This window comes from Nematolebias whitei, chromosome 5, assembly GCF_014905685.2.
Source record: "Nematolebias whitei isolate Nwh7 chromosome 5, NemWhi1, whole genome shotgun sequence".
Taxonomy (NCBI): domain Eukaryota; kingdom Metazoa; phylum Chordata; class Actinopteri; order Cyprinodontiformes; family Rivulidae; genus Nematolebias; species Nematolebias whitei.
Genome location: NC_056502.1, coordinates 32,983,638 through 33,009,088, shown reverse-complemented (window position 1 = coordinate 33,009,088; position 25,451 = coordinate 32,983,638). Strand labels below are relative to the sequence as shown.

Here is a 25,451-nt window from a genome sequence, read left to right as displayed (position 1 = left end):
ATATATATATATATATATATATATATATATATATATATATATATATAGTAAAATAAACTACTACTTACTACTTGTTCTACTATTCCTACTTGGCAGTTTTTCACTTATCGCGGGTCTTCAGGGGATGGATCCTCCGCGATAAACGAGGGACTACTGTATCACTTAATAAATAGCTTTGAATAATTGTAGTTTCTTGTAAAATTATTAGGAGACTGGTACATAGAGATGGTGTCATATTTATATGCCAGTCAAATGTGGACCTATTGTGGTATAGTTTTTGTCTGTAAACATTCTCTTGTTCCACCCAAAACTTCTGTTGCTCTCAAGGTAATTTAACGAAACTTCTTACATTCAAGGATTCATCTATCCATCCATTATCTTTTACCTGCTTCTTCCATTTTGGGTCATGGGGGTCACCGGTGCCCATGTCCAGCAATCACTGTGTGAGGGGCGGGGTACACGCTGAACAGGTTGCAAGTCCATCACAGGACCCATTCAAGGATTCAAGGTTCTTTTGTCATACGCACCACATGTGGTACATGTGACAAAAATACATAAATACATACAAAAGTACATTTAGCAAAAATGTTACACTAAAAATATGCTAAGCACTAGTAGTATAAAAAAACAATACACCGAACAGCAGCATGAACATGGGTCTGTGTGAGCAGATGAGCATGCATGAACACATTGACATGAAACAGATCAGCAGCAACATGATGTGATTATTCTGGTTAGAAATTCATGAGTCTAACAGCCTCAGGGTAGAAGCTGTTCCTCAGTCTAGTGGTTCTACACTTAATGCTCCTCAACCTCCTTCCTGAGGGGAGCGGGGGGAAAAAAATGTGTGCTGGGTGAGTGGGGTCCTTCATGATGCAGGTGGCCCTCTTCCTGCATCTGGAGGTGTAGATGTCTGTGATGGTGGGGAGACTGACTCCAACAGACTTCTGTGCAGCCTTCACCACTCTCTGCAAAGCTTTTTTTTCTGCAGCTGTGCAGCCTCCATGCCACACATTGATGCTGGAGCACAAGATGCTCTCCACTGCACCTGTAGAATGAGGTGAGGACTGAGCTTCCCAGTCCAGCTCGTCTCAGTCGCCTGAGGAAGTAGAGTCTCTGATGAGCTTTCTTGATCAGGCTGGTGGTGTTGTTGCTCCAGCTGAGGCTGTCATTCAGGTGCACATTGTAGCTGGAGTCCACTTCCACCACGGATTCTCCTATATTCGGGGGGGGGTGTTTGTTCCATCTGAAGTCCACGACCAGCTCCTTCATCTTCTTCACATTGATGTGAAAGTTATTCTTCTTGCACCAGCTCTCCAGATGTTCCACGTCATGCATGTAGCTGGACTCATCGTTGTTTGTGATGCATTCCACCACTGCTGTATCATCTGCAAACTTTACAATATGACAGCCTGGATGGGTAGGTGCACAGTCATACGTGAGCAGAGTGAACAGGAGAGGGCTCAGCTTACAGTCTTGATGGGAGTCAGTGCTGTGGGTTATGGTGGAGGAGGAGAAGTTGTGGATCCTCACAGACTGTGGTCTGTTTGTTAAGGAGTCCAAGACCCAGTTGCAAATGGAGGGGCTTTGTCCTAGTGTGATTAGTTTGTTCATCAGGGTCTGGGGGATCTTGGTGTTGGAGGCAGACGTGAAGTCCACAAATAGCATACAGATGTAAGAGTCCTTCTGCATACATACAAACCAGATTCCAAAAAAGTTGGGACACTAAACAAATTGTGAATAAAAACTGAATGCAATGATGTGGAGATGGCAAATGTCAATATTTTATTTGTAAATAACATAGATGACAGATCAAAAGTTTAATCTGAGTAAATGTAACATTTTAAAGGAAAAATATGTTGATACAAAATTTCACAGTGTCAACAAATCCCAAAAAAGTTGGGACAAGTAGCAATAAGTGGCTGGCAAAAGGTAATTGAGCATATAACGAACAGCTGTAAGACCAATTAACACTAATTAGGTCAATTGACAACATGATTGGGTATAAAAAGAGCTTTTTAGAGTGTCAGTGTCTCTCAGAAGCCAAGATGGTAAGAGGATCACCAATCCTACCATTGTTGCGCAAAAAGATAGTGCAGCAATACCAGAATGGTGTTACCCAGCGTAAAATAGCAAATACTTTTAAGTTATCATCATCAACCATGCATAACATCATCAAAGGACTCAGAGAATCTGGAACAATCGCTGTGCATAAGTGTCAAGGCCGTAAAACTCTACTGGATGCTTGTGATCTCCAAGCCCTTAAACGTCACTGCACCTCAAACAGGAATGCCACTGTCAAGGAAATAACAGAATGGGCTCAGGAATACTTCCAGAAAGCATTGTCAGTGAACACAATCCACCGTGCCATCCGCCGTTGCCAGCTGAAACTCTACAGTGCAAAGAGGAAGCCATTTCTAAGCAAGCTCCACAAGCTCAGACGTTTGCACTGGGCCAGAGGTCATTTAAAATGGAGTGTGGCAAAATGGAAGACTGTTCTGTGGTCAGATTAGTCACTATTTGAAGTTCTTTATGGAACACTGGGACGCCATGTCATCCGGACCAGAGAGGACAAGGATAGCCCAAGTTGTTATCAACGCTCCGTTCAGAAGCCTGCATCACTGATGGTATGGGGTTACATGAGCGCTTGTGGCATGGGCAGCTTGCATGTCTGGAAAGGCACCATTAATGCAGAGAACTATGTTCAGGTTCTAGAACAACATATGCTCCCATCTAGACGTCATCTCTTTCAGGGAAGATCCTGCATTTTTCAACACGATAATGCCAGACCACATTCTGCAGCAATCACATCACGGCTACATAGGAGAAGGATCCGGGTACTGAAATGGCCAGCCTGCAGTCCAGATCTTTCACCTATAGAGAACATTTGGCGCATCATAAAGAGGAAGGTGTGACAAAGAAGGCCCAAGATGATTGAACAGTTAGAGGCCTGTATTAGACATGAATGGGAGAGCATTCCTATTTGTAAACTTGAGAAACTGGTCTCCTCTGTCCCCAGACATCTGTTGAGTGTTGTAAGAAGGGGGGATGCCATACAGTGGTAAAAATGGACTTGTCCCAACTTTTTGGGGATTTGTTGACGCCATGAAATTTGGAAACAACAGATTTTTCCCTTAAAATGATACATTATCTCAGTTTAAACTTTTGATCTGTGTTTTGTGTTATATTCTGAATAAAATATTAGATGTTGGCACCTCCACATCATTGCATTCAGTTTTTATTCACAATTTGTTTAGTGTCCCAACTTTTTTGGAATCCGGTTTGTATATGCATCATTACCACATGGCAGCTCCAATGTCAAGGTCACAAATCAAGTTCAAAGTAAAAACAAGGTATTTGCTTGTCCATAACGTCTGATCCGCTATGGATAATTTATATTATTAATTTATATGGATTTGTAACACCACTACTTGGTGTGTTTGATAATCTTTTCATCACCCCAACGTCAAAGACAGGGTCACAAATTAGGGTCTAATGTTATACAAGGCCTTTGCTACAGCTGTGGCTGAATGGTTAGAGCAGTCGTCCTCCAATGGGAGAGTTGGGGGTTTGATTCCACCATCAGTGACATGCTGAACTGTCCCTGGGCAAGACACTAAACCCCTCATTGCCTCTGGTGTGTGTCCCATTGGTGTATTAATGTGATCTAAAGCACTGATTATTCTTTGTAGAGATCTAGTAGAGTGCTGTATGAATGGATAAATGAGGGCACAGATTGTAGTGTAAAGTGCTTTGAGTATCTTGTTGAGATAGAAAGGTGCTATATAAGTACAGTCCATTTACCATTTAGTCATAACTTCTGATCCACTCAAGATAATAAAACAAAAGTTGATACACATTTGTACCTCCAATACTCAACATATTACGTAATTTCATATAACATATATATCATAAATTGCATATCTTTTCATCACTCTGGCTCAAAGATCAAGGTCACAAATCAAGGTCAAAGGTCATATAAGCTTTTTGTCTGTCCGGGCCATAGTTTCCTGTTTGTTTGTCAATTGGCATGTAAGGTGCCATATACAATACTCTTGTTGTGGTTTTAACCCTCCCCCTCCCCCCCTATTGTCCTTAAGTCAAAAATGATCCAATTTTAAAACGGAGGCTTTGGGTCATTTTGACCCAAAGGAAACAGGAGGTTTAGTCATGTATGTGGGGGCAGATCCTAGCTTACAGTTTAAAGTACCCAGTATACAAAGGTACTTTACTATGAGAAACTTGTGTTTTGCGAGAGCTTACCACATTTGACTTTCACTCACCGTACTGCGAAAGTTAACAGTTTTTATAAGCACTTCCTTTCTGACAAGTTCTTGTTAAAAATGTTTAAAACACACTCTTGTTTTTGTTTTATTTTAGACATCAGTAGAAGCATTGCTTCTATTCAGAATTACTTTCCACTACCACTGTAAGATGTTTTGAAATATACTATACCATTGTAAGCATTGAGCATGTATCAGGATATACCATTGTAAGGTTTTCAAAAATATCTTGGTTCATTTCGTGTATTTTTAATAAAACCTTGGCCCTTTAAATTGACAAATATTTGTGTAATTGTGCATACAGCTTCAACTCCTATGCCAGCTGTGTTTATACACATTGCATAAGGTTTGCCAGCTGTAGTTTAGGAACATTTATTTTTTAAAGTGAGGTCTGAGGTCCATGAGCAGGAATGACTCAAGCAGGGTGTAAGGACCTACAAGGAGTCAGCCAACGTAGGACCAGTAGTTCACGGTGTCTGTATAACGTTAAAGTTAGGGGTGTCAAAGTTCACGCTCAATAATCCAGGTAAAAAATCCAACAGTTAAGTCAGGTTCTCTGGACTGTTTCTTTTTTTGTTGAAACGTTTCGTCCTTTATCCAAAGGACTTCATCAATCCAAGGAGCCACAATAAACTCAGTCCTATAAGTGACTTACTCATGTAGTGGACCAACCAGTTTGATGTGATAAGATGGTTTCTGGAGTCCACCCTCTCCCCCGTCGACTTCTTTGAGGCAGCCATAGCCAAAATGGGGAAAGATGGGGAGAGGGCGGATTCCAGAAACCCTCTCATCACCATAAAACTGGTTGGTTCACTAAGTGAGTAAGTCACTTATGGGACTGAGTTTGTTGTGGCTCCTCAGATTGATGAAGTCCTTTGGATGAAGGATGAAACGTTTCAGCAAAAAACGAAACCATCCAGAGGATCTGACTTAATTTTGATGGATTGTTTAAGGGTGGTTCACAATTTTCAACATGTTCACAAAATTACAAAAATATGCCTGGGTAGAGGGGGTCAAGAACTGGTGTAGGTTTTTCATAATGAAAAAATAAAAAGTTAACTGTTTCTTTGATACGCCCAGTATGATTGACATGTTGCTATTCTCCCACATGGCAAATACTGACACACATCTGATGTACGGTGAGCCTGGGTGCAAGCAGCGGCTAAACTGTGAGCCCCTCTCCGTCCCAAATAGATTACAAATATTACAAATATTTGTATGCCCCAGAGCAAAATATGTGTCTCCGTTTAGCTTTATTTTATTTCCCCCCAAACTCACAAAGTTGTCTTTGTGAGAGAGTTTCAGGTGTTTGTAGTTTATCATAATTACCAGTACATCAGTATTTGCACATTTGAAACAATTTTGAGATGTGTACAAACGTGGAATGACTATACAGTGTTTCCCCTACCATTGTACAAGCAGGGCACCCCACCATGTCAACAGAACCAAGTACCCTGTCTCCCCCCCCCCCCACCCCCGACATCTACCAGCACTGATGTAGTGGCGCGCAATGTATACGCGCTAGCTAAAAAGCTATGACTATGGAGGTAGTGCCCCTTTCTCCCTTCCCTCACACTAAGCAACCCACCCCCCTCTCAAAAACTCGGTACAAACAGCGTGCAACACAGTTGTGTCTCCGTCCCCCTCACCTACCCTGTCGCCAAAAAATCACGGAAAATAGTAAGTAGCAAGTAAACTAGGGGAAACAGTACAATAATTTACTGTCTTTTCTGGACTATTATTCACACCCAAATATAAGCCACACCCACTAAATCTAAACAATAAAAATAATTTTGTACATATATAGGCCACACTTGTGTATAAGCCGTGGGTGTCCATTTTGTAACGTGAGACATTTACACAGAAAGATTTTTTTAAAACTTTTGATTAAATACATGTCAGTAACATACACAAATACGTACATTAAATGTTTTTTTTTTAACAGTACCGGTAACACGGCTGGTTTAAAAAAAACAAACAAACAGTACCCTACCAGGAAGTCATTGATCGCTGTCTTCATCTTCCTCCTGCAGATGACTTTTTAAAAACTGCTCCTCTGTTAGCATCCACTGGCAAACTGGAACAGAAGTTGATCTTCGCATGCCGCCAGTTTTGGTAAACGATTTCTCGCCACCAGTCTTCTGACTTCCACCAAACTTCGAGTGTCACTTTAATCGATGCACACTAATATCAAGTGGCTGTGAATACTTTGTTGTGCCCCCAGGGAGGGGCACAGGTTCCCCCTCCCCGTTCTCTCCTCCACTCCTCGTTTCATTTGTCCACTGTGACCTGTTTAGTAATTTCATAGGTCAGATTGTTTTTACCTTTATTTATACAGGTAGTCTCATTGAGCCATGAGGACCCACCCCCCAGGAGAGATGTGCATTGGGCAGCTATGTGAGCGCCGGGGTGTGATGAGGCTAAATGTTTTTGCGACAGGAAGTTCGTTAGCCCGTCCAAAAACAAAAATCCATAAATTAGTTACAACATTATATAAGCCACAGGGTTCAAAGTGTGTGGGAAAAGTAGCGGCTTATAGTTCGGAAATTACGGTAACCTTAGTGCAATATCCATGGAAGCACAAGGGTTATATGTCTCAGCCTTACTTATAAAGATATAGACTTTGTGAAAGTCAACATATATATTTTTTTGTCTCTGAAAATGTTGAAAATTGTGAACACCCCTAAATGCAAAGCCAGCAGTAGCTGTGCCACTGTAACAGCATCGTTTTAAACATAGTGTGTGTTTGGAGCTGGTTGTCACATCTACCAGTTGAACATCCAACAAAGTATTTATTACAGTTAGCTGTGTAGGAGGTGTTGGTTCTGTACTGTTTCACATCATCCCCTGACGTTTGTGGCCTCCAGGTCTCCTATGTTCTACTCCAGCTTTAAAAAAGGCAGGGGTGGACAAGTCTCAGTGTTTGGGTAGAGAAGGGGGTGAGGCGGCACGTTCGGTGGAGACATCTCCCTTGATTATGTGACATCCTCCGGAAGGCCGCCGGAGTTGTTTCCTCCATTACTTAGAGAAGGGAGAAAAAAGAGGCCTTTTCACTATTGAGACTGTCACTCCCAATTTGGACTAACGGTAAGCATGCACAAGGTCTCCTGACTACACCCCTACCCCACCTGCTCACACCCCACTCCCTTTCACTCCCCCCTATCTAAACACACACCATATTCACAAACACCAGCACAACCACTCCTCCCCGTGCAGCGGGTCGCCGTGGTGACAGTTTGATTAGATCATCAATCGTGGCCGTTAACAGCGGTTTTCCTGAGCACCTGGACCGGCAGGTCACAGCTGGCTCTGAGCTACCGCTGTCCCTCTGACCCGGCTCAGTGTGTGTTTGTGTGAGTCCGCAGACACAAAATTGCACATGCTGCCTAATTGTGCTTGCGTGCTTTTTCTACAGTGCAGCCTGCTCGTTTGAGTTCTAGCTTATTGTATAGTTGTATGTGTAGACCTCCGTGTGGTAAACGTGAAGGCGTTCGCGCATATGTCTTCAGGTATTCATTTTTATAGAGAGCCCCTGGGGGGCAAAGGATGGTTTGGATTTTTTTTTTCCACTTTATTGCAAATATATTTTTCAAGGGCCCTTTAACCCTTTTTATATTTTATGTCTGATCTAAGAGGTTCAATACTCTACGAAGAAGAGACTGTTAAAAGTGAAGTATTCAAAATTCTAGCAGTAATAATGCGCCTAGAAGGAGGTAATAAAGCACACACCTGTATTTGTGTGTTCTCCACCTCATGCTTCTCAGAGTCTATTATTCTCCATGTTTGCAGACACACTGATGCTGGCCTACAGTAGTTATTGCAATTCATCTGAAACACCACACACACTCCACAGTTGCTGCGACATCCACTTCACAAACACACTCATACATAAATTCACCTGCTTCCCCGCATTGTCTGCAGCGCCGGCTGTATCGGGTTCTGCGTCGTTCTGGTAAAGCTGTTAAATTTATGGGCTAACAATAATGGGACAAAGTGTGTGTCTCATTGCGATTCCTCAGGTATTCTGTGATTAAATAAACGTCCCTGGTCTTTTCATAAAGCTTGTTTATGGCAGCGCGGCACCATATGCTCCCGCTTTCCACCACCACTCTACCCACCCATCTCTTGCAGTCGCGCTCTCCGTTTAATTCGTTCTCTTTTTCTTTGTCTCTGTTTTGCTCTGCGCTTCACGTACCACCCTGTACCAGATGCAGGCTCGCCATTATTCTGCGGCAGAGTTGTCACAGAGAAGCTAAAGTTGTGCATTAACATGATGGAGCCATCAGGGAGTCATGATGATACTCGTACGTGCTGCTTGCATGGCCTAAGCTGTAACAGCGCAAAGGTGCTCTGCCTGATTGTGTGAATGTTTCTAAATCATTCTCACTATTCAGATCCATTTATCTTCTGTACACTTTTTGGCATCAAACTCGTCCCACAATATTTGTGCTATTTCACAATTCAGGTATCAAGACGTTTGGCTCATTCAGAACATTCCTGCTGTGACTTTGGGTATTTGTGCAATTTCTATATTTAGAAATATTTAGCTTTGTTGGCCATGTCAAGAAGGACCTCACTCACCCAGCACACACTTTTTGTCCTGCTCCCCTCAGGAAGGAGGTCGAGGAGCATTAACTGTAGAACCACTAGACTGAGGAACAGCTTCTACCCTGAAGCTAACTCATGAATCCCTAACCAGGATAATCAATATGAAGAAAATAATAATAAAATCACTGTAATGCCACTTTGGTGATATGTGCTGCTGATTATCCATGCTGCTGATCTCATGCTGCTGATTATTTCATGGTGCTGTAGTCATTCATACTCATCTACTCACACTGACTCATGTTCGTGCTGCTGTTGTTCGGCATATTGTTTTGCACTATTAGTGTTTAAAGTATTCTTAGTTTATCCAAAAAAGTTTAATCTGGTCCTCTGGACATTCAAAAAAAAAAAAAAGATGAAAAAATTCAAATATTTGAATGTCCAGAGGACCAGATTGAACTTTTTTGGATTTTTCTACCTGGATTATTGAGCATGCATCAGGATATTCTTAGTTTAGCGTATATCTTAGTTTATGTCTTAGATCTTTATTTACCATTTCTTTTTACACTTTATGTTTTTGATATTGTTGGATGTAACTGGGACCCTGTGTACATCATTTCATTCCACCTCATGTTCCACATGTGATGTGAGTGATAATAAAACCAACTTGAACTTGATGCATGCTCAATAATCCTGGTTGAAAAATCCAAAACGGTTAAGTCATGTCCTCTGGACCTCTACCTGAACTTGAACTTGATGTTCTTCTCACTGAAAATGAATGGAGCTCTCCACGTCCTTCAAACACTTTGAGCTGTTTACAAATGTTTCCTGCTCATTTTAACTTTCATTCTGGTTTAGCTTTTTTCACTTTGTTTCTGCTACTTTTGGCTTCCTTCAGCTCTTTTCAGCTTCTTTCTGTTCATTTCAGCTTTTTTGTTGTTCTTTCAGCTTTGTAAGCTCCTTTTAGCTTATTTCTGCTAAATTATGTCTCTTTTGGCTATTTTCACATTTTTTTCTGCATTCTTGGCTACAATTCAGCTTTTATGGGCTCTTCAGTTTCTTTCTGCTTATTTCAATTTTTTGTGCTTTTTTTCAGCTGCTTTCAGCAGAGTTTTTTTTTTTTTTTGTCAGTTTTAGCTGTTGTGTGCTCTGTTATGTAGCTTTTTTGTTACTTTAGTCTTTTTTTCTGCTTACTCAGGCTTTTTTACACTCCTTTCATCTTTTCTTTCTAATTTCAGCATGTCTCTGCCATTTTGTAGCTTCTTCTGCTAATTTCAGTTCTTTGTTTATCTACTTTCAGCTCCTTTTTTTTACATTTTCAGCTTTTTTCTCTCTTTTCAACTTCTACTTTTCGGCTATTAGTGTATTTCAAGTAAGCTTTAGCTTGTTCAGCAGCTTTCAGCACAATCGTTCAGCAACAAGACTTCACACTGAGTTTTTGCAGGAGATGTAATTATAATATATATATAATTATATATTTAGAGTTTGTGCGTGTCATTCTTGGTCTTGATGCAGTAAAACTCGTCCAGATGTTCTCAGCTTAGTGACGTAAAACCACTCAAAATGACTGCTCCTTCAGACAAACCTCCTCCAAAGTTAGTATTGATAATTAATTCTCAAAAGCCGTTTATAATCCTGTAAATGTGTGTGTCGTGGTGCTTCCACAAAGCAGAATCAGAAAAGCAATTAATTTCTCCAGCCATGACAGGGCAGTAAACAAATGTGACTGTTTGCTGTATTGTCTGGTCTGGTTTTGTCGTGGTTCTGTCAGACGCTCCAGAGACCGAGTCTGTACGCTGCAGACTTTTGTTTTTATTATTAATGGCCGTTTCATATTAACTTTGTGCTGCTAATATACTTGACAATGGCCCAAATCACCTGAGCGATGAGGACGATGGAGGCAGGCCTGTCCCCCTTGTCCAGCCGGCACTGTATCGCCTTCTCCGCTGACCCCCCCTCCATGCTCAATGACCAAGATTAATGAAACCTCCGCCGTTTTTAATTAGCATGGCCGCAGTCATCAATTACGTGTGCCCCACCCCAAATACAAATATTGTTATATTTGGTGGGAAAATTCTTGATTTATTTCATTGTGGCGGCCAAAGGAGTGAGATGAATGGCCTCCCATCATGGTCATTTGTGGAGATGAGGAGGAGGAGAGGAGAAAGAAGAGTAAGGGTGGGTGGGGTAATAAGATCAGCAGAGGGAAGAGGGGGTCGGTGGCTTACACAGCACGATAGAAAACGTGTACATGGCTGGCTAGGATAAAGTCAAGTCTAACAGGGAAGGACCAGTCTGGGTCTCGGTGTCCCTGTCCGGGGATCTGACTTCGGCTGTCCAGGAACTTAATTAGAGTTTCCCTGAGCCAAGAGCTGCAAGATCCCAGTTCCTCTTGAGTCAGTATAAGTAACAGGTAGCTACAGATTTTATACAAATTATTATTGCTTCAGTCATATATAGAAGTACCACACGTATGGACGATGGCCCCATAATCAGCCAGTGGATAATCTTTGAAGAGTCCTGGTAAAGTCTTCAGGTGCGTGTTAAGATTCTACATTACAGATGATCAAACCTGATTGGTCCCTGAGAGTTTTGAACTTGCACAAATGTTTTGTGTCAAGGTTGTGGTGGTGACAGCGTACCTGGGTGGAGCGAAGGGCAACCAGTGCTTTCATAACGTTTGAGCCCATGTGCTTTGGCTGCTCGGTCATGGAGAAGTTGAGACAGTTCAACCACGCTAACCTTGAGCTCAGGCTACGACCATGAGCGTGATTAAGCCATGGAAGCAATCTAGACGTGAAACCTTTGGCTGCATCCTGATACGATGTGAGAGAGTCATGACACGGTGGACTCAGTTTCATCACGCTCACCTCACCAAATAATAAAATCCTCTTTGGCAAGCGTTAATATAGCAGTGACATGACTACCTTCACACTGAAGGTTTTCCACATTTACCTTAATGCAGACACATTCTCACTGGCTGTTTATGTCGTGGAGATTGTAGCAGCAGCCTCATCCAGTGTCCTCTCAGTGTCCAGTACAAGTCATCCATCCCAGGCTTCCCTTGCAAAAGAGAGTTGGATCTCAATGGGATACGCCTGGTTAAATAACGGTTAATAGAAGTATGAAGGGACCAAAGGCAGCGTCAAGTGCAGAAACCACTGGCTAGTCGTACTGGACTGAACTGAACTGGGTCTATAAAATGTTGACAGGGCTTTGAGGTTTTTTTTGTTTTTCTTTTTGACTTTTGACATAAAATATATGAAATAAAGTACAGATGAGGTGTCTTTTTAAACAGCACTCTCCTTTTAAATGTGACATTTTCCTTCAGTTGGGTTAGTTATGATATTTAAAGCTGCATTTGAGACCTGAAAGGTTTGCTGTATCAGTCTATGTTTTACTCAGAATACACTGTAAATGTAAAAAAAAAGAATAAAAATAACAGGATCAGCAACTGGATTTGTCTCTTGTTTGTTTTCTGTTCTGTGTAGATGTGGTGTAGATGACAGTTCAGCCTGTTCAGAAATGAAGTGGCAAGGAAAGGAAGGAAACAGTGCAGACATTGTACTCAGCTTTTTTATTTCATTTTATTTTTCTTGTAAGAAGGCTGTGCTGGCTCTTATTCAAACCAGGACTGGCCTTGCTTTGCGCATATTAGCATTCTTCTATCAGTTGAGTTATAAAAGGAAAATGAGCTCTTCAGAATCCCCTATTGAAGAACAATAAAAGAGAAACTACACCAAACATCAATAATTACATGTTAGAAGCTCCTTTCTGCACTTGCTCACATTTACTAGACTCTGACTTGCCTCGGTTTGTGATGAAAGTGCCGCTTTATGATTCGAAGATGTGAGCCGCTCCTTCTTGCGGTTTGTGAGCTCGGGTGTTTTCTCTGCGGCGAGCCACCAGCCATTTGACTTCTGATGGCCACACGCACACACATGCACACGCAGATTTTTTTTATATGGCCACAACCATCGCCTGCCCACCGACTCAGGAGGGAACGGTGGGAAACATCTTGAATATTTTATGAGGCTCAGGAACCCCACCTCTGTCTCGCCAAGCCTGCAAAAAAAGCCACGGTCGCTCGTGTCCAGCAGCGCGCGCACCGCTCACTCCCATACACACCGGCAGAAAGAAATAATGTTTTAAATGCAATCATTGTCAGGCCCAAACAATGTCATTTATCAAGGGAACGTTTGGGACTGTATAATAAGTTTCACATTATTAATACAATTTTTCATCCTCTGTCAAGCCTATCTGATTTATGGCACGCGTGTGATCTAAGGTGATCATTGAATTACAATTCCAGTAATAAGAGAGAGAATGGACCTGGTTTACTTCTGCTCACTGGAGCACACACACACAAACGCACACACATGCACTTACACTTACAATCCTGGCTTAACAGCATTCGCTGGCAACGTACCGCAGTTCAACTTTCACCCTAAAACGTATTTGTGAGTAGAGCCAGGATGTAAAGCTCCTAATGTCATTGAAGACCAGGCCTCGATAATTAGACAAAGAATAAAGCTCATTATTCCAAAATGATATTGGCGCCCGGCGAGTAAATATGAGTGGCCTGTTCGGGTCTCGGTAATGGGACAGGGATGCAGGTCGTTACAGGGCTGAATGATTTACAGCTAGATGCTCTTTGATGTATGGACTGCACCTTTTTTTATTAAGTGGCTGTCGTTACGGTCACTGGCTCAGTCATTTCCCTTTGTGTCTAATCAAAACCCACATCCACAGCCAGCTGTTGGGAGCGCAGCCGCTCCGCATGGCGACGGAACAAAACCAGCAGCGGAAAACTGAACCCAACTACAGCAGATAACTCGCAGCAAACAAATGGAAATGTGGAATTCTTGTTGTGGTAATTAAATAACAAAGACAGACTCCTATCATTACATCTTGGATTAAGTTTGAACGAGTATTTTTACGATTAGCGCTCGTGCTCTGGCGTTATGAAATTACCCCGTCGTCGAGCGCCCGCTGATCGTCGTCGTACATCACCCTGTTTGATTTCTGTTTGGAGCAAATTTTGGGAAGCTTCTAATTGGATTGTGGCAGTTTAGCTTCGGTTAGAGACGGTAAACTGCAGCGCCGCCTCGTCCCCCGGCTCGCAGGCTTCCAAGTCCGCCCGTTCTTCTCAGGATTGCCACAATTTATGACACATTTCCTCTGTATTCGTCAAAGATAAATAGGTTTATCACCCATGTTTCCCCACCAGCACCCCCTCTCAGCCCCCTGCTTCCCATTATTTCTCTTTTGTGTACCTGAGAGCGCACAATTGCCGCATAAAAACATAAATATTTCTGCAGCACAGCAACGCTGGCAGGTGAGCCTAATGAAATTCTAGGAGTGTAATTTGATTTACGAGGTGCTAATGCGGCCTGATATTAGAGAGAAAAAGCCCTAATATGGCTGCCTTGCGCTGTATTTAAGGCCTATCAGAAGCCTGATAAAGAGCATCCTGTCCTCAGCGCTGCAGCTGAGTTATTGTTGCAGATATTCACATTGATAGTAATTCTTCCCGACGCAATTTAGTGCTGGCAATATATAAAAATGGAGATAATGGTTAATTTCAGTGGCTGCTCAGATTGCCATGCTTTAAATTCGAGCCTTTAGAAAAAATCTTGTAGCCGTGAAACATCTGGACACTGTTTAAGGTGTCGTAAGGAGAACCTTTGACCTAAACAGTCGTCACAAAATTCAGCTGGAAGCTTTGGGGAGCTCTTGATTTGCACCTCAGTTACAATGGATGAGTGGTTGTGGTCTGGAAACAACAAGCGAGGGCTCCTCAGAGGAGCTGCAGACATTTAATCAACCTTAAGAATGATTACCAATGTCACGTTTGGCCCTAGGGGTTGTAAAAAGATCAAAGTAGTTCTCACTGTAGGAGCGTCCCAACTTTCTCATACGTGGGACAACACTGTCAAGATTAAAGGACTCGCGGGCTAAAACTTCAAGAAAATATTTTTTAAATAATTATTTCTTTTTTAAACTCTCAACAACATGAACAATATGTTGGTGTTAGACAGAAGTGGACTAGTTTTGGTGGAGAAGGAGTTCTACATTGTTGCAGATCTGAAACATTAAAAGTCTCATTAAGATTAACCTTATATTAAAAAAAAAAGATTTATTTGATTTGATTCGGTGGGTTTATTATTATTATTATTATTTTGTTCTTGTAAAGTTCATTTTAGTCTATTCTCAGAAACACAAATGTAACATGAGTAGCGTTCTTTAATAACAGACACTATAGGGCAGAGGTGGACAACATTTTTTTTTCCATGGGGCCAAATCAAGATACTGAAATCAATCAAAGGGCCTCATAAAGAATTAGAATATATATATATATATTAAAACGTATGCAGGAGACTTTTTTCAGGCTTTTTCTTGTTGTAGCATAGCAAGTTTAATAAAAATGTGTCTTTTATCTAATCTTTAGGATTTAAGACTCTGTCATCTTTATGTTGTAAAAATATATTTGTTATCTTAAATATGCAAAATAAAAATTTAAATTAAAACATGAGAAATAAGTCCACTTAAAAGATAGTTTTAGCTTTTTTTTAACCCAAAGGTTTTTTGATGTATTTGTCCCAAGATGCTTAATTCAGTTTTCCTTGAATTTCATTGATAAAATGCAGGTTTTCATTAACTTATTTAAAATTGCGGGGCCGGGTAGAGATTATTCAAGGGCCAAAACCTCTGGCCATATGTTGCCCACCTCTGCTATAGGGGGTTGATCACCCGTTTGGATCATAGATGACCCAAAAGGCTCATAGAAGAACTGAAAACTGGTACAGCTGGCAGATTAAACAGATTTATAAAAGGTTTGAATGGACACCAATAATTAGATTTTACTGCTTTATAAACCTTGAAAATGTCCAGCTTCCCTCTATCAATTATTACTTCAACTGCAGGTATTTTCTTTTGTTAAGTTTATTTTCTTTTATTTATTTAGCCAAGCTTCATGAATGAATATCCAGAAGTCTAAATTTTGGTAGAAGTTATTAAAGGTTTGTGGTGCTTTGACCATGAAATAGGGAAAAAAAAAAAAAAAAAAGATTAACTATAGAAAAATTTTAGAGTTGAAGATTTTTTTGTTTTGTTTTGTTTTATGGTTAAACCTAAAAAATATATTTAAAAAGTATCACCCTTAATTTTGCACATGGTCAACACCTGCATCAACCTCTTAAGGCCAAGAGGCAAAATGAAACCATTCCTAAAATCCAGTCATGGGCCGCACAAATCACCCCAAGGGCCGCAAATGGCCCTCTGGCCACACTTTGGAAACCCCAGCACCAATGGATAAAAGTTATATAATGATTGACAGGGCTCTTTTTTTGTTAATTGGCTTATTTACTGTGTTTGTGTATTTCAGCCAGTAGCTGTGAGGGTCAGAAGCTTCTGAGGCTTTTATTTTGAAAAGTGTGGGAAGTTTTTGTCTAAAAAATGGAAACCCTCTTAAAATGTTACGTGATCTGGATCTGAAACGAGGAGACAGATTTAAAAGATTTGTATTTTGGAGGGTCATTTGTTTTTAAAAACAGGACAACTGTTTTTATCATTTGAATGTGTGCGCGGGGTGGACGTCCCACGGCGGTGTGGACGTCCCACGTCGATGTGGAAGTACCACGGCAGTGTGGACATCCCGCAGGGGTGTGGACATCCCGCAGGGGTGTGGACGTCCCACGACGGTGTGGACATCCCGCAGGGGTGTGGACGTCCCACGGCGGTGTGGACGTCCCGCAGGGGTGTGGACGTCCCGCGGCGGTGTGGACGTCCCGCGGCGGTGTGGATGTCCCGCGGCGGTGTGGACATCCCCCGGCAGTGTGGACGTCCCGCAGCGTGTGGACGTCCCGCAGCGTGTGGACGTCCCGCAGCGTGTGGACGTACCGCAGCGTGTGGACGTACTGCGGCGGTGTGGACGTCCCATGGTATATCTTTGAGTGTGTCTTTGTACTCGTGGGTTTGGGGTCATATCTAAGGGACGGCTGAGCTATGGCTCCCAATAAAAACAGGCAATAACGGGGCCACCACAGTGGGACCTGGCCTTTGTGTCTCCCCCCTCACCACCCCCCTCCTAAGTTATGGGCTGAATAACAGCGCAGCAATATTAAGATAACATTTCCTGATTGTTTGTCAGGCAGCAGGCTCCTTCACCCGCTTTCATCACATCCACCGTGTTCATTAAATTGACAATTTGTATTTGGCCTGCAGCAGGATAAACAGCAGCTTATCTGATGGGCTTGGTCTTTTATTATTTATTTCATTATCCCCCACCCTCCTCCTATTTCTCTGGGGATTGAAGGTAAACATAAATCAGCAACAGCATCTCTGTTGAGCTGCAGTACTCTGCGGCGCTCTGTGCTCCTCTGCAGACGCAGAGGCCTCCTCCAGGAAGTTCTAGTGGCTTCCATCAGTTTGCTCCTCCTGCTTTCAAAGATGGAGCTCTGCGGCCGCTTCCCTTTAACACGCTGCTCTGTTTGGACGCTCTCCCGAGAGTTTCCTCTCCTCTTTTTGTTGTTTATGTTGTGTGTGCAGCAGGTCAGAGACGGATGTCTGCTCATTTGAATGTTAAACTAGCAGCATCCCGGAAAACCGATCCGAGCACCCGCAGACCACATCGACTGCAGCGCTTCCTAAAGCACTTCTCCCAGGCACAGAGAGCGATGGTGTTGCCCACCTCCATATCTTACCTCAGGAGCAGGCCTGTCGTCGGTCAACGTGGTGCCCGCAAACGAAAACTAACGAAGCCGGTGACTTTACCCAGGAAACACTTGTCCCAGAAATGTAATCTTTTGCCCATTTTTAACCCTCTAATCAGGTTTCAATTGACTGCCACTGAAGGAAGAGCCTCTCCGCAGACACATATATAGGTCCAAACCCAGTCAGACACCATTTAGGGCTTACTCTGTCTTCCTCCCAATATCTCCGAGAGCTCAGGGCCAAATGATTTAATCTTCATTCAGCTAATTTAGTCTGGATTTAAGCTGCCGGGTTGTCGAAGTGCAGAGTGATGGAGTCTGAAAACAGGATGAGAGAGGGGAGAACGGAAGGAAGGAGGGAGGGAAACGAGGAGATAAAGTTAAAGCGATGCAGGGAGGGAAAAAGAGAGGGAGGAGGAGGAGCAGGGGGGCTGAACTGAAGATGATGATCCATCCTGACCCTAGTGAATGCTGTCATGTTCCCCCCTCAAGGTAATCTCTCTCACTCCCTCCCTATTTTACATGTGAAAATGCTCTCCTGACAGTTGCATATCAGATACATTTTCTCCTTTCCCTCCACCGAATAAACAACAGTCTTCACTTTGAAGTTGTCTGTTTGTGTCAGTTTGGCTCGAGGCGAGCGTCGGCCTCTCCCTCCTCTGTCTTTCTGCTGCAGCGAGAGCAACGCAAATTATTTCCTCTCGCAGCCGGTCAGCACGGCGTGGAGGAAAGACGTCACAAGGCGTCTAAAGATGGCAAGCAATAAGACAAAATAAAGTAAAAATAATTAAATGATTAAGATCTGGAGGGGCATGTCAGTAATTATGACATCCCTCCTGTTAGTCCATCCGTTCGTGCTGTGAGCATCAAACGTTGAGTATAAGTAAAGCACCGACTTGTTTTGTGTGTGTGGCTACATCTAGATGAATGAAAGGTTCCTTTCAAAAACTCGGTTTCCATGTCAAAATCCAAGATGGCTGCCATCATATCTAGATCATATATGTAAACCTCGTGAGTTGGAGCACTTCAAAAATAAGCAATGTGTTGATTTATGTTCTGGTGTGTAGCTGTGTTGTCAAAAATTGAGCAGACAAGTCAAAATCCAAGATGGCTGTCACCACAAATATAGACCAGCCTCCCCAATCATTTGAGGAAACTATGATTTCTAGTTTTTATATTGCTTTAATGTATAGTTTTCACACATGTCTGAGGTGGCCAAAATATAATCTACGATAGTCAAGGCCACCATTGGCCACCCCCTGGTTCCATCACTGCACCTGGTGGTGCATGAAACTGCACCCTGTATTCACCAGGAGTCTGTGCTGCCTCAAACAAGCCCATAAAAACACCTCCCTCTGTTCTTGCTTCAGAAACATTCAGGTTTACTCCCAGTTCAATTCCAGTCCAGAAAAACACTCATCTTGAAATCTACAAACATTTGACTCATCTTGTCTAATTTGGGGATGTGTGGGGTCAGATCAAACATCTGTGTCCCCCTTTTTTCCTCTTGGCTCTTCATCCAGTTTACCTTCGTTGTAGTTTCCAGTAATCACACTTGCTGTGCCGGGTTCTCATCACTCACCACTTGGGGGTGGTAGTGAGTGTGTGGTAATGAGTCAGATCCTCTTTAGAGGCTCAGGAAGTCCTCCTGAGGGATCTCCATCACAGTTAAAGGCAGCAGTGCGCCTGGATGTCCTGACAGGGGCTCCTGGAGTCTGAGCTGGATCTGGATCAGGCTGCAGTATAGATATGGTAATGAGTGACAGTATGGAGACGGCAGCATGCAGCTCCCTCGCTCTTCAGTCAAGACTCACCTGTAGTTGGGAATAAATCTGCACACGGTGTCAATCACATCGCTCTGCTCCCGCCATCACAAGGAAAAAGAAAAGGAGGAGGAGGACCAGGAGGTGTGGGAGGATTTTTTTTCAGCCTTTGACGATCAATATTTGACAACAGCTTTAAAAAGCCCCAAAAAAACTTGTTTGTGTTTCTAACTTTATGTTATATTTTAATGTTGTTTTTTTTCCCCGTGTCTGTTTGTCATCTGTTAGCATAATATCTCATGAACCACAGGACACATTTAATAAAACTCTTAGAAAGTAATTATTTGATGGGCAGATGAAAACAATGTTTGGAGCCAAAGTTAACCAAACACACAAAATGAGCTAAAATCGGGTGTGGTAGTAGCTGAGAGTCATCCCCAACACCTTCTGAGCACTGACCACACAAAATTAGACCGCTGTCTGTTTGTTAGCAAAATATCGCATAAACCAGTGGACAAATATAAATGAAACTCCCACAAAACAATCACTGGATGTTCTTCTACATGTGATTAACTTTTAAAGGTAACACAGTTAAAGATGGCCGCCACAGCTAACTGACTGTAGAAAACGTAGAAATGATTTACAGTTCCTTCAACACTCTGAACACGACACAATGTGTGTGCAGAAAATTTTGCCTTTACAGTAATCTCCCTTTGTCTGTTAGCAAAACATCTAATGAACCACTGGACATATGAAAAGTCTTGTAAAATAATAATTGAACGTACGTCTGCGGTGGATTAACCTTTGTTGGAGGATCATTCACAGATAGGACTGTGGGTGGGAAAATAAATACTTTGTTTTAACGTTGACCTTGATTTTTGACCTTGACGTTGGAGCATCAGGTCATGCACGATGTAATTTTTGAGGTTTGACTAAAACTCCTCAACGTAGGTTTAAATCGTGGATGTTATTCAATCCTTCTGGAACCTGTAGACGTTGATATTTTTCCTCCTGTGTGTTTAAACTTGACAGATGTTGCTGAACATCATCGTCACATTACGGTGATGTGTCGATCTTTGTGTCGTTTTTAAACCAAATACATCTCATTTACAGAAACTGAACATTTGTGTTGCTGCTGAAACGTCCAGCTCAGTTTCAGGATTTACGAGCGTGCGCTAACTTCTCAAACTTATAATAAGTTTATGCAAATCATAATAATTACTCTAAAATAATTAGGATTCCTTACATTTATATGTAAATGTGACGTACATCCACAGCCTTTGCCTTATTTTGCCTGTGTTTGTTCTTAATGGTTTTTATTAGCCCTTAAAACTAAAAAAAATAAAATAATATAAAACAGGCAAACACAGTTAGATGTTTCTGAAAATATTCCTGCATATTCTTCAGCCATTTTGGCCAGCGGTCATAATATTTCAGCTGCAGACGTCGATTACTTTTTATCGTTCGCCCGTCGAAGGCCGACTTTTACAATACAGTCTCCAACCGTATGTAAACTTCCTCTTGTCCCACCTATAATTTCCAATCTGCCCAAGATAATTGAACAAAACTTCATACACACATACATCTGTACTAGGAGTGTCATGTTCACTGTAATCACCCCATCTCTAAGGTCAAGGTCACAAATCAAGGTCAAATTCAAAACCAGGTCTTTGCTCGTTATGACGATAACTTTGGATCTGCTCAAGATGATTTAACAAAACAATTTGGATTTGTACCACCACTAGACTGTGTTGTGTTCACTTTTCATTATCCCAGCTGTAAGTTAAAGGTCACAAATCAAGGTCAAAGTTTATTCATGTTCTTTGAATGTCTGGGCCATTGCTAAGGTTTGTCAGCGTGTGCATGATGTGCCGCATGCTCTTGTTTTGTTTTTAAAATATTCAAACTCACAATAGAACATATTGTCCAGCTTCCATCTCTAACGGTTTGTGGGATCCTTGACCTGAAAGTCTGTGTCTCAGCTGAGGTGACGAGTGGAATTAAATCTTGTTTCTCTAAAGGAGGACATACCTTAATTAAATAAGTAGTCCTGAATCATTAAAACTTAGTGTCTTCACGTCTCTTTCTGAACTTCTTCAGCTGTTTCTCTGATCTGGCCGCGTAGGGAGGACTCTTCCAAAATTTATTTGTTGTTTGTTCAAATCCAATTCCTAAGCAGCGTTCTAAAAGTTTGCACGTATTTCAAACAGACACAACTCTCCATTTCTCGTAGTCGTGTCTCCGTATCTCAACCTCCCCTCCTTTGCACAGACGCACTCACTCCCCCTCTGCCTCCCACCGTCGGTGCGTTCTTTGCATGCCGCCTGCCTGTTTAGAGGCAATATGCATATGTATGGGTGAGACGGTGGATCATGAAGGGATCTGACACGCAGGGACAAGATCAAAGCACTCCATCTCATCCCATAAAAACAGACTCAAACCTTCCTCTCATCCGTACAGAAAACACCACTGACTCTGCCAGCCCTGACTCCTCCATCTTCTCTCCTCTCCTCCTGGCTTCCTGTTCTCACTCGTTCTTTTTTTCTCCCTCCATCCCAGCGTGCCCCCGTCAAGGCCCGCCTGCCTGACTCTGCGATTACGCCCGTGATGAACAAGGGCCCGTTGAGCTCATAAAGCAGGAGTGTTGTGCATAATGCTTACAATAAAAGATAGCATCTCCTCACTCATCTTATTTACCTCTCCCACGTCTGCACGGGCGACGGGCCGTTCCATAAATACTGCAGGGAGGGGGGAGAGGGAAGGAAATACAGATGCAGACGTACACGTGTTGGTCAAATGATGAGAACTCGAATCCAGATGAGAGGGGCTCTGTTTTAAAAGCAGCTTACAGCGTCCTCTCATCCGGTGCATGGTTACACCTCAATCACGTTTAGATCCATTTCTAAGGAGCATTTAGATTGATACAAAAGCCGGGACGCGTTCCCCCCCCCCCCCCCCCCACCCTGTAAAAAAGATGTACGAGCTTGAATTATTGATTCCGACACATGCTACATGCTGCTCGCAGTCATTATTTGTTCAGGTGAGTGTCATGCTGCTCGCTATGAAACAGATACCGCGGGGATTAAGCGACACAATCAGGACTTAAAGACAGCCGCCCTCCCTAAAATAACACGACCCTCCCTGCAAGACAACCCCCCCCCCTTCAAACCCAACTTCATTTGTTTCTGACTCGCACATTAGTCATTCTGTGCCTAAATGATGGCACCGGGGTAAAGATTGATTCAAGCCCAGGCGTTCTCCTATTGTCTTCTGTGTTTCTTGAACATCGCAGCAGATGAATATAGGTGCAAACATCCTACACACTGCTGATAAAAATAAATAAATAAATAAATAAAAAGCAGCTTTTGTTGGGTCGTGGGCGTGATGAACAGACAGATGTCCGGAGCAAAGACAGAACGGCATGCATATTCACCGTTTCTGTGCCGAATCTTCAAAAGAGGCCTCGGGCATCAGAGGAGAAAATCCCAAGCACCAAACAATGAATAACTCCTTACGCTCTGTGAAGTGATCCTAACTATCCAAAGCTAGACGACGGCTGATGTTGGTGATGGAACAAGAGGTTTTATGTCTTGATGCAGTGGAAGCTCTGATACAAGAGCCTGAACAGACGCGCAGGAGGTAACATGTTGCTAACTGTTCATTTAGCCCTGGCTAAGTGGTTGGGGACAGTGAACAGGTGAACTCTATTCTTCCCAATGGCCCTGCAGGGTGTGTGTGCGTGTGTGCGTGCGTGCGTGCGTGCGTGCTTGCGTGCGTGCGTGCGCGCGTGTGTGTGTGTGTGTGTGCGTGTGTGCGTGTGTGTGTGTGCGTGTGTGTGTGTGTGTGTGTGTAGACTGTAACAGAATTTTTCTAGTCCTCTGGGCCCTGGTGCAAAGCAGAGAATAAATGGTGGAGGTGGCAGGCCAGGACAGAAAAATCAATGCCTGCTTATACAGACATGACACACCAGCAACCAACTGCAGTGTGTGTGCACATGTGTGTGTGTGTGGGGGGGGGGGGGGGGGTGAGCACCCTGCAGCCTTCGTTTCCTCCATCTCTGGGTGGATTTTCTAACATTTTACGTCAGCTTTGGATCAGTAAATAACTCTTCTCTCTCTCCCCCCCCCCCCCGCCCCCACTCCTCCTGCTCCTTTTATTCTCTTGCAGGAAGTTCGAGTGTGATCTGTGTGACCGCTCCTTCAGCGAAAAGTGGGCCTTGAACAACCACATGAAGCTGCACAACGGAGAGAAACCGTACAAGTGTGCGTGGCCGTCCTGCCACTACTCCTTCCTCAACCTGTCAGCCATGAAGGACCACTACAGGACGCACACAGGTGAGACGCGCACAAGAAGGTCCACCCTCTTTTGAGGTTTACGGATCACAGCATGGCGGCATGGTCACTGGATCAAATCCCGGCCTGGGGCCATTCTAGGTGGAGTTAACATGTTGTAACAATACGCAGTACAAGTGGGCTTCACACTGCCTCTTCCTGCATGCTGAACCCTAACACTGACACACACACACGCATCCCACTCGAAACCTGTCATTACAAACAGCACACAGCTGAAGACGTGTCTCCGTCCACCCCCCAATCAACAAAAATCATGGACAAGATGGACGCCCTACCATGGCAAGTTATCTAAGTTATCTAGGGGAAACACTGAACTCTAAATTGTCTCTGGGTGTAAGTGAGAGAGTGAATGGTTGTTTGTCTCATTTGTTTCCCTGTGATGGACTTGCGACCCGTCCAGGGTGTCCCCCGCCCCTCGCACAGTGATTGCTGGACATGGGCGCCAATAACCCTCGTGACACAATAAGGAAGAAGTAGGTGATGGATGGATGGATGGATGGTACTCAACTAATTCAAATCTCTAGTGTAAAAACCACTCAGCAGGTTCAACCAGGTCAGCAGCAAGTTGAAGCAGATGTTTTCTGTATGACTTCAGCCTCCCATGATGCTGCTGGGAGATTTTGGCCCACTCTTCTTTACAGTGTTGCTTCAGTTCATTTAGGTTTGCAGAATTTTGTTTCTCAAACAAAACCTGAAAGTTTAAACCTCTGTCAGGTTGAGGTTATGGACTCTGACTGGACCATTGCAGCACCGTGATCTTTTCGTTTTGAGTCATTCTGTTGTAGTGAACTAAGCCTCAGGTCAAAATCTGGCCTTGAGGGCCTGCCTGGAACAAGAACTGTATTTCATTGATTTGAGTCCAGAAACACAAGATTAAGTTCATCCAGAGACTTTCTCTTGTCCTGCACTGATCAATTGAAAGAACACTCTCTTTTTCTATTATCATTACTATTTTACAAATGTTTGATAATCAAAGTGTGTTTAGTTCAAACCATTTTTAAATGTTGAAGTGAACTACTCATTTTTAATCAACTGTGAAACAGTATTAGTGATTTTTAATCCTCATGCAAAGTAGAAATCACGTTAAGGTCTGTTACAGAGTAATTATGCATTTTCTGATTTTCTGTCTTTGAATGAGCAAGTGTAAGTTGGTCCAAGGTTGGAGTCAAACGCAAAACAAGTTGTTGGAACAAACTGTCATGTTTTTAAATCCTCTCAGACGTAAATATAGAGGCTGGCACCTGTTTTCCCCCAACTCGCCTAAATATTCCTCTCGTCTGTCTCTAAAAACATTTTCAATCTGTTCCAAAACACTTTCTGTTTTTCTGACTTCTAGTGACCTCTTACGTCACAAAAACACACCCCTGTCTGGTCGAAACGACCAATCAGGAACCTCCCAAATGAACCGGAAATAGAACTCTTTAAATGTCGGTACTTCCTAGTTCCAACCAGTCGCTTCAGATTCCAGCTTCAAGCGCCAGCTCCAGTCGAGTGCGGTGGGAGAGAAGTTCAGTTCTGGGAGCAGAACCGAACCGAGAAGTGCTGGAGAAAACAGGAAAATCCCGACATGATCTGCAGTTCTTCCGAGTCTTGTGGGGATTATGACATCTTCCACCTCTGAGTGGAACTTCTGACGGACTCCACTCATGTGAGTCCACCAAGAGGTGAACTTGTGTCGAACAAGTACCGTCACTACTTCGGACGATTCACGGCTGTTCCTATGGAGACGCTGAAAGGGTGCGTTAAATGGAACTTCGTACCAGTGGAGACATCTCCTCCAGGTAAAAAGTTGAT

General features: G+C 42.9%; 1 protein-coding gene across 1 annotated transcript in view; it reads left to right on the top strand.

Moving 5' to 3' along the window:
• The window catches only part of znf407 (zinc finger protein 407), a 253,669-nt gene that overhangs the window by 122,338 nt on the left and 105,880 nt on the right, over nt 1–25,451 (top strand). The window contains exon 4 of the mRNA XM_037677291.1: nt 23,473–23,639. Coding sequence (XP_037533219.1) covers nt 23,473–23,639 — 167 coding nt within the window. The remainder of the gene's footprint in view (nt 1–23,472; nt 23,640–25,451) is intronic.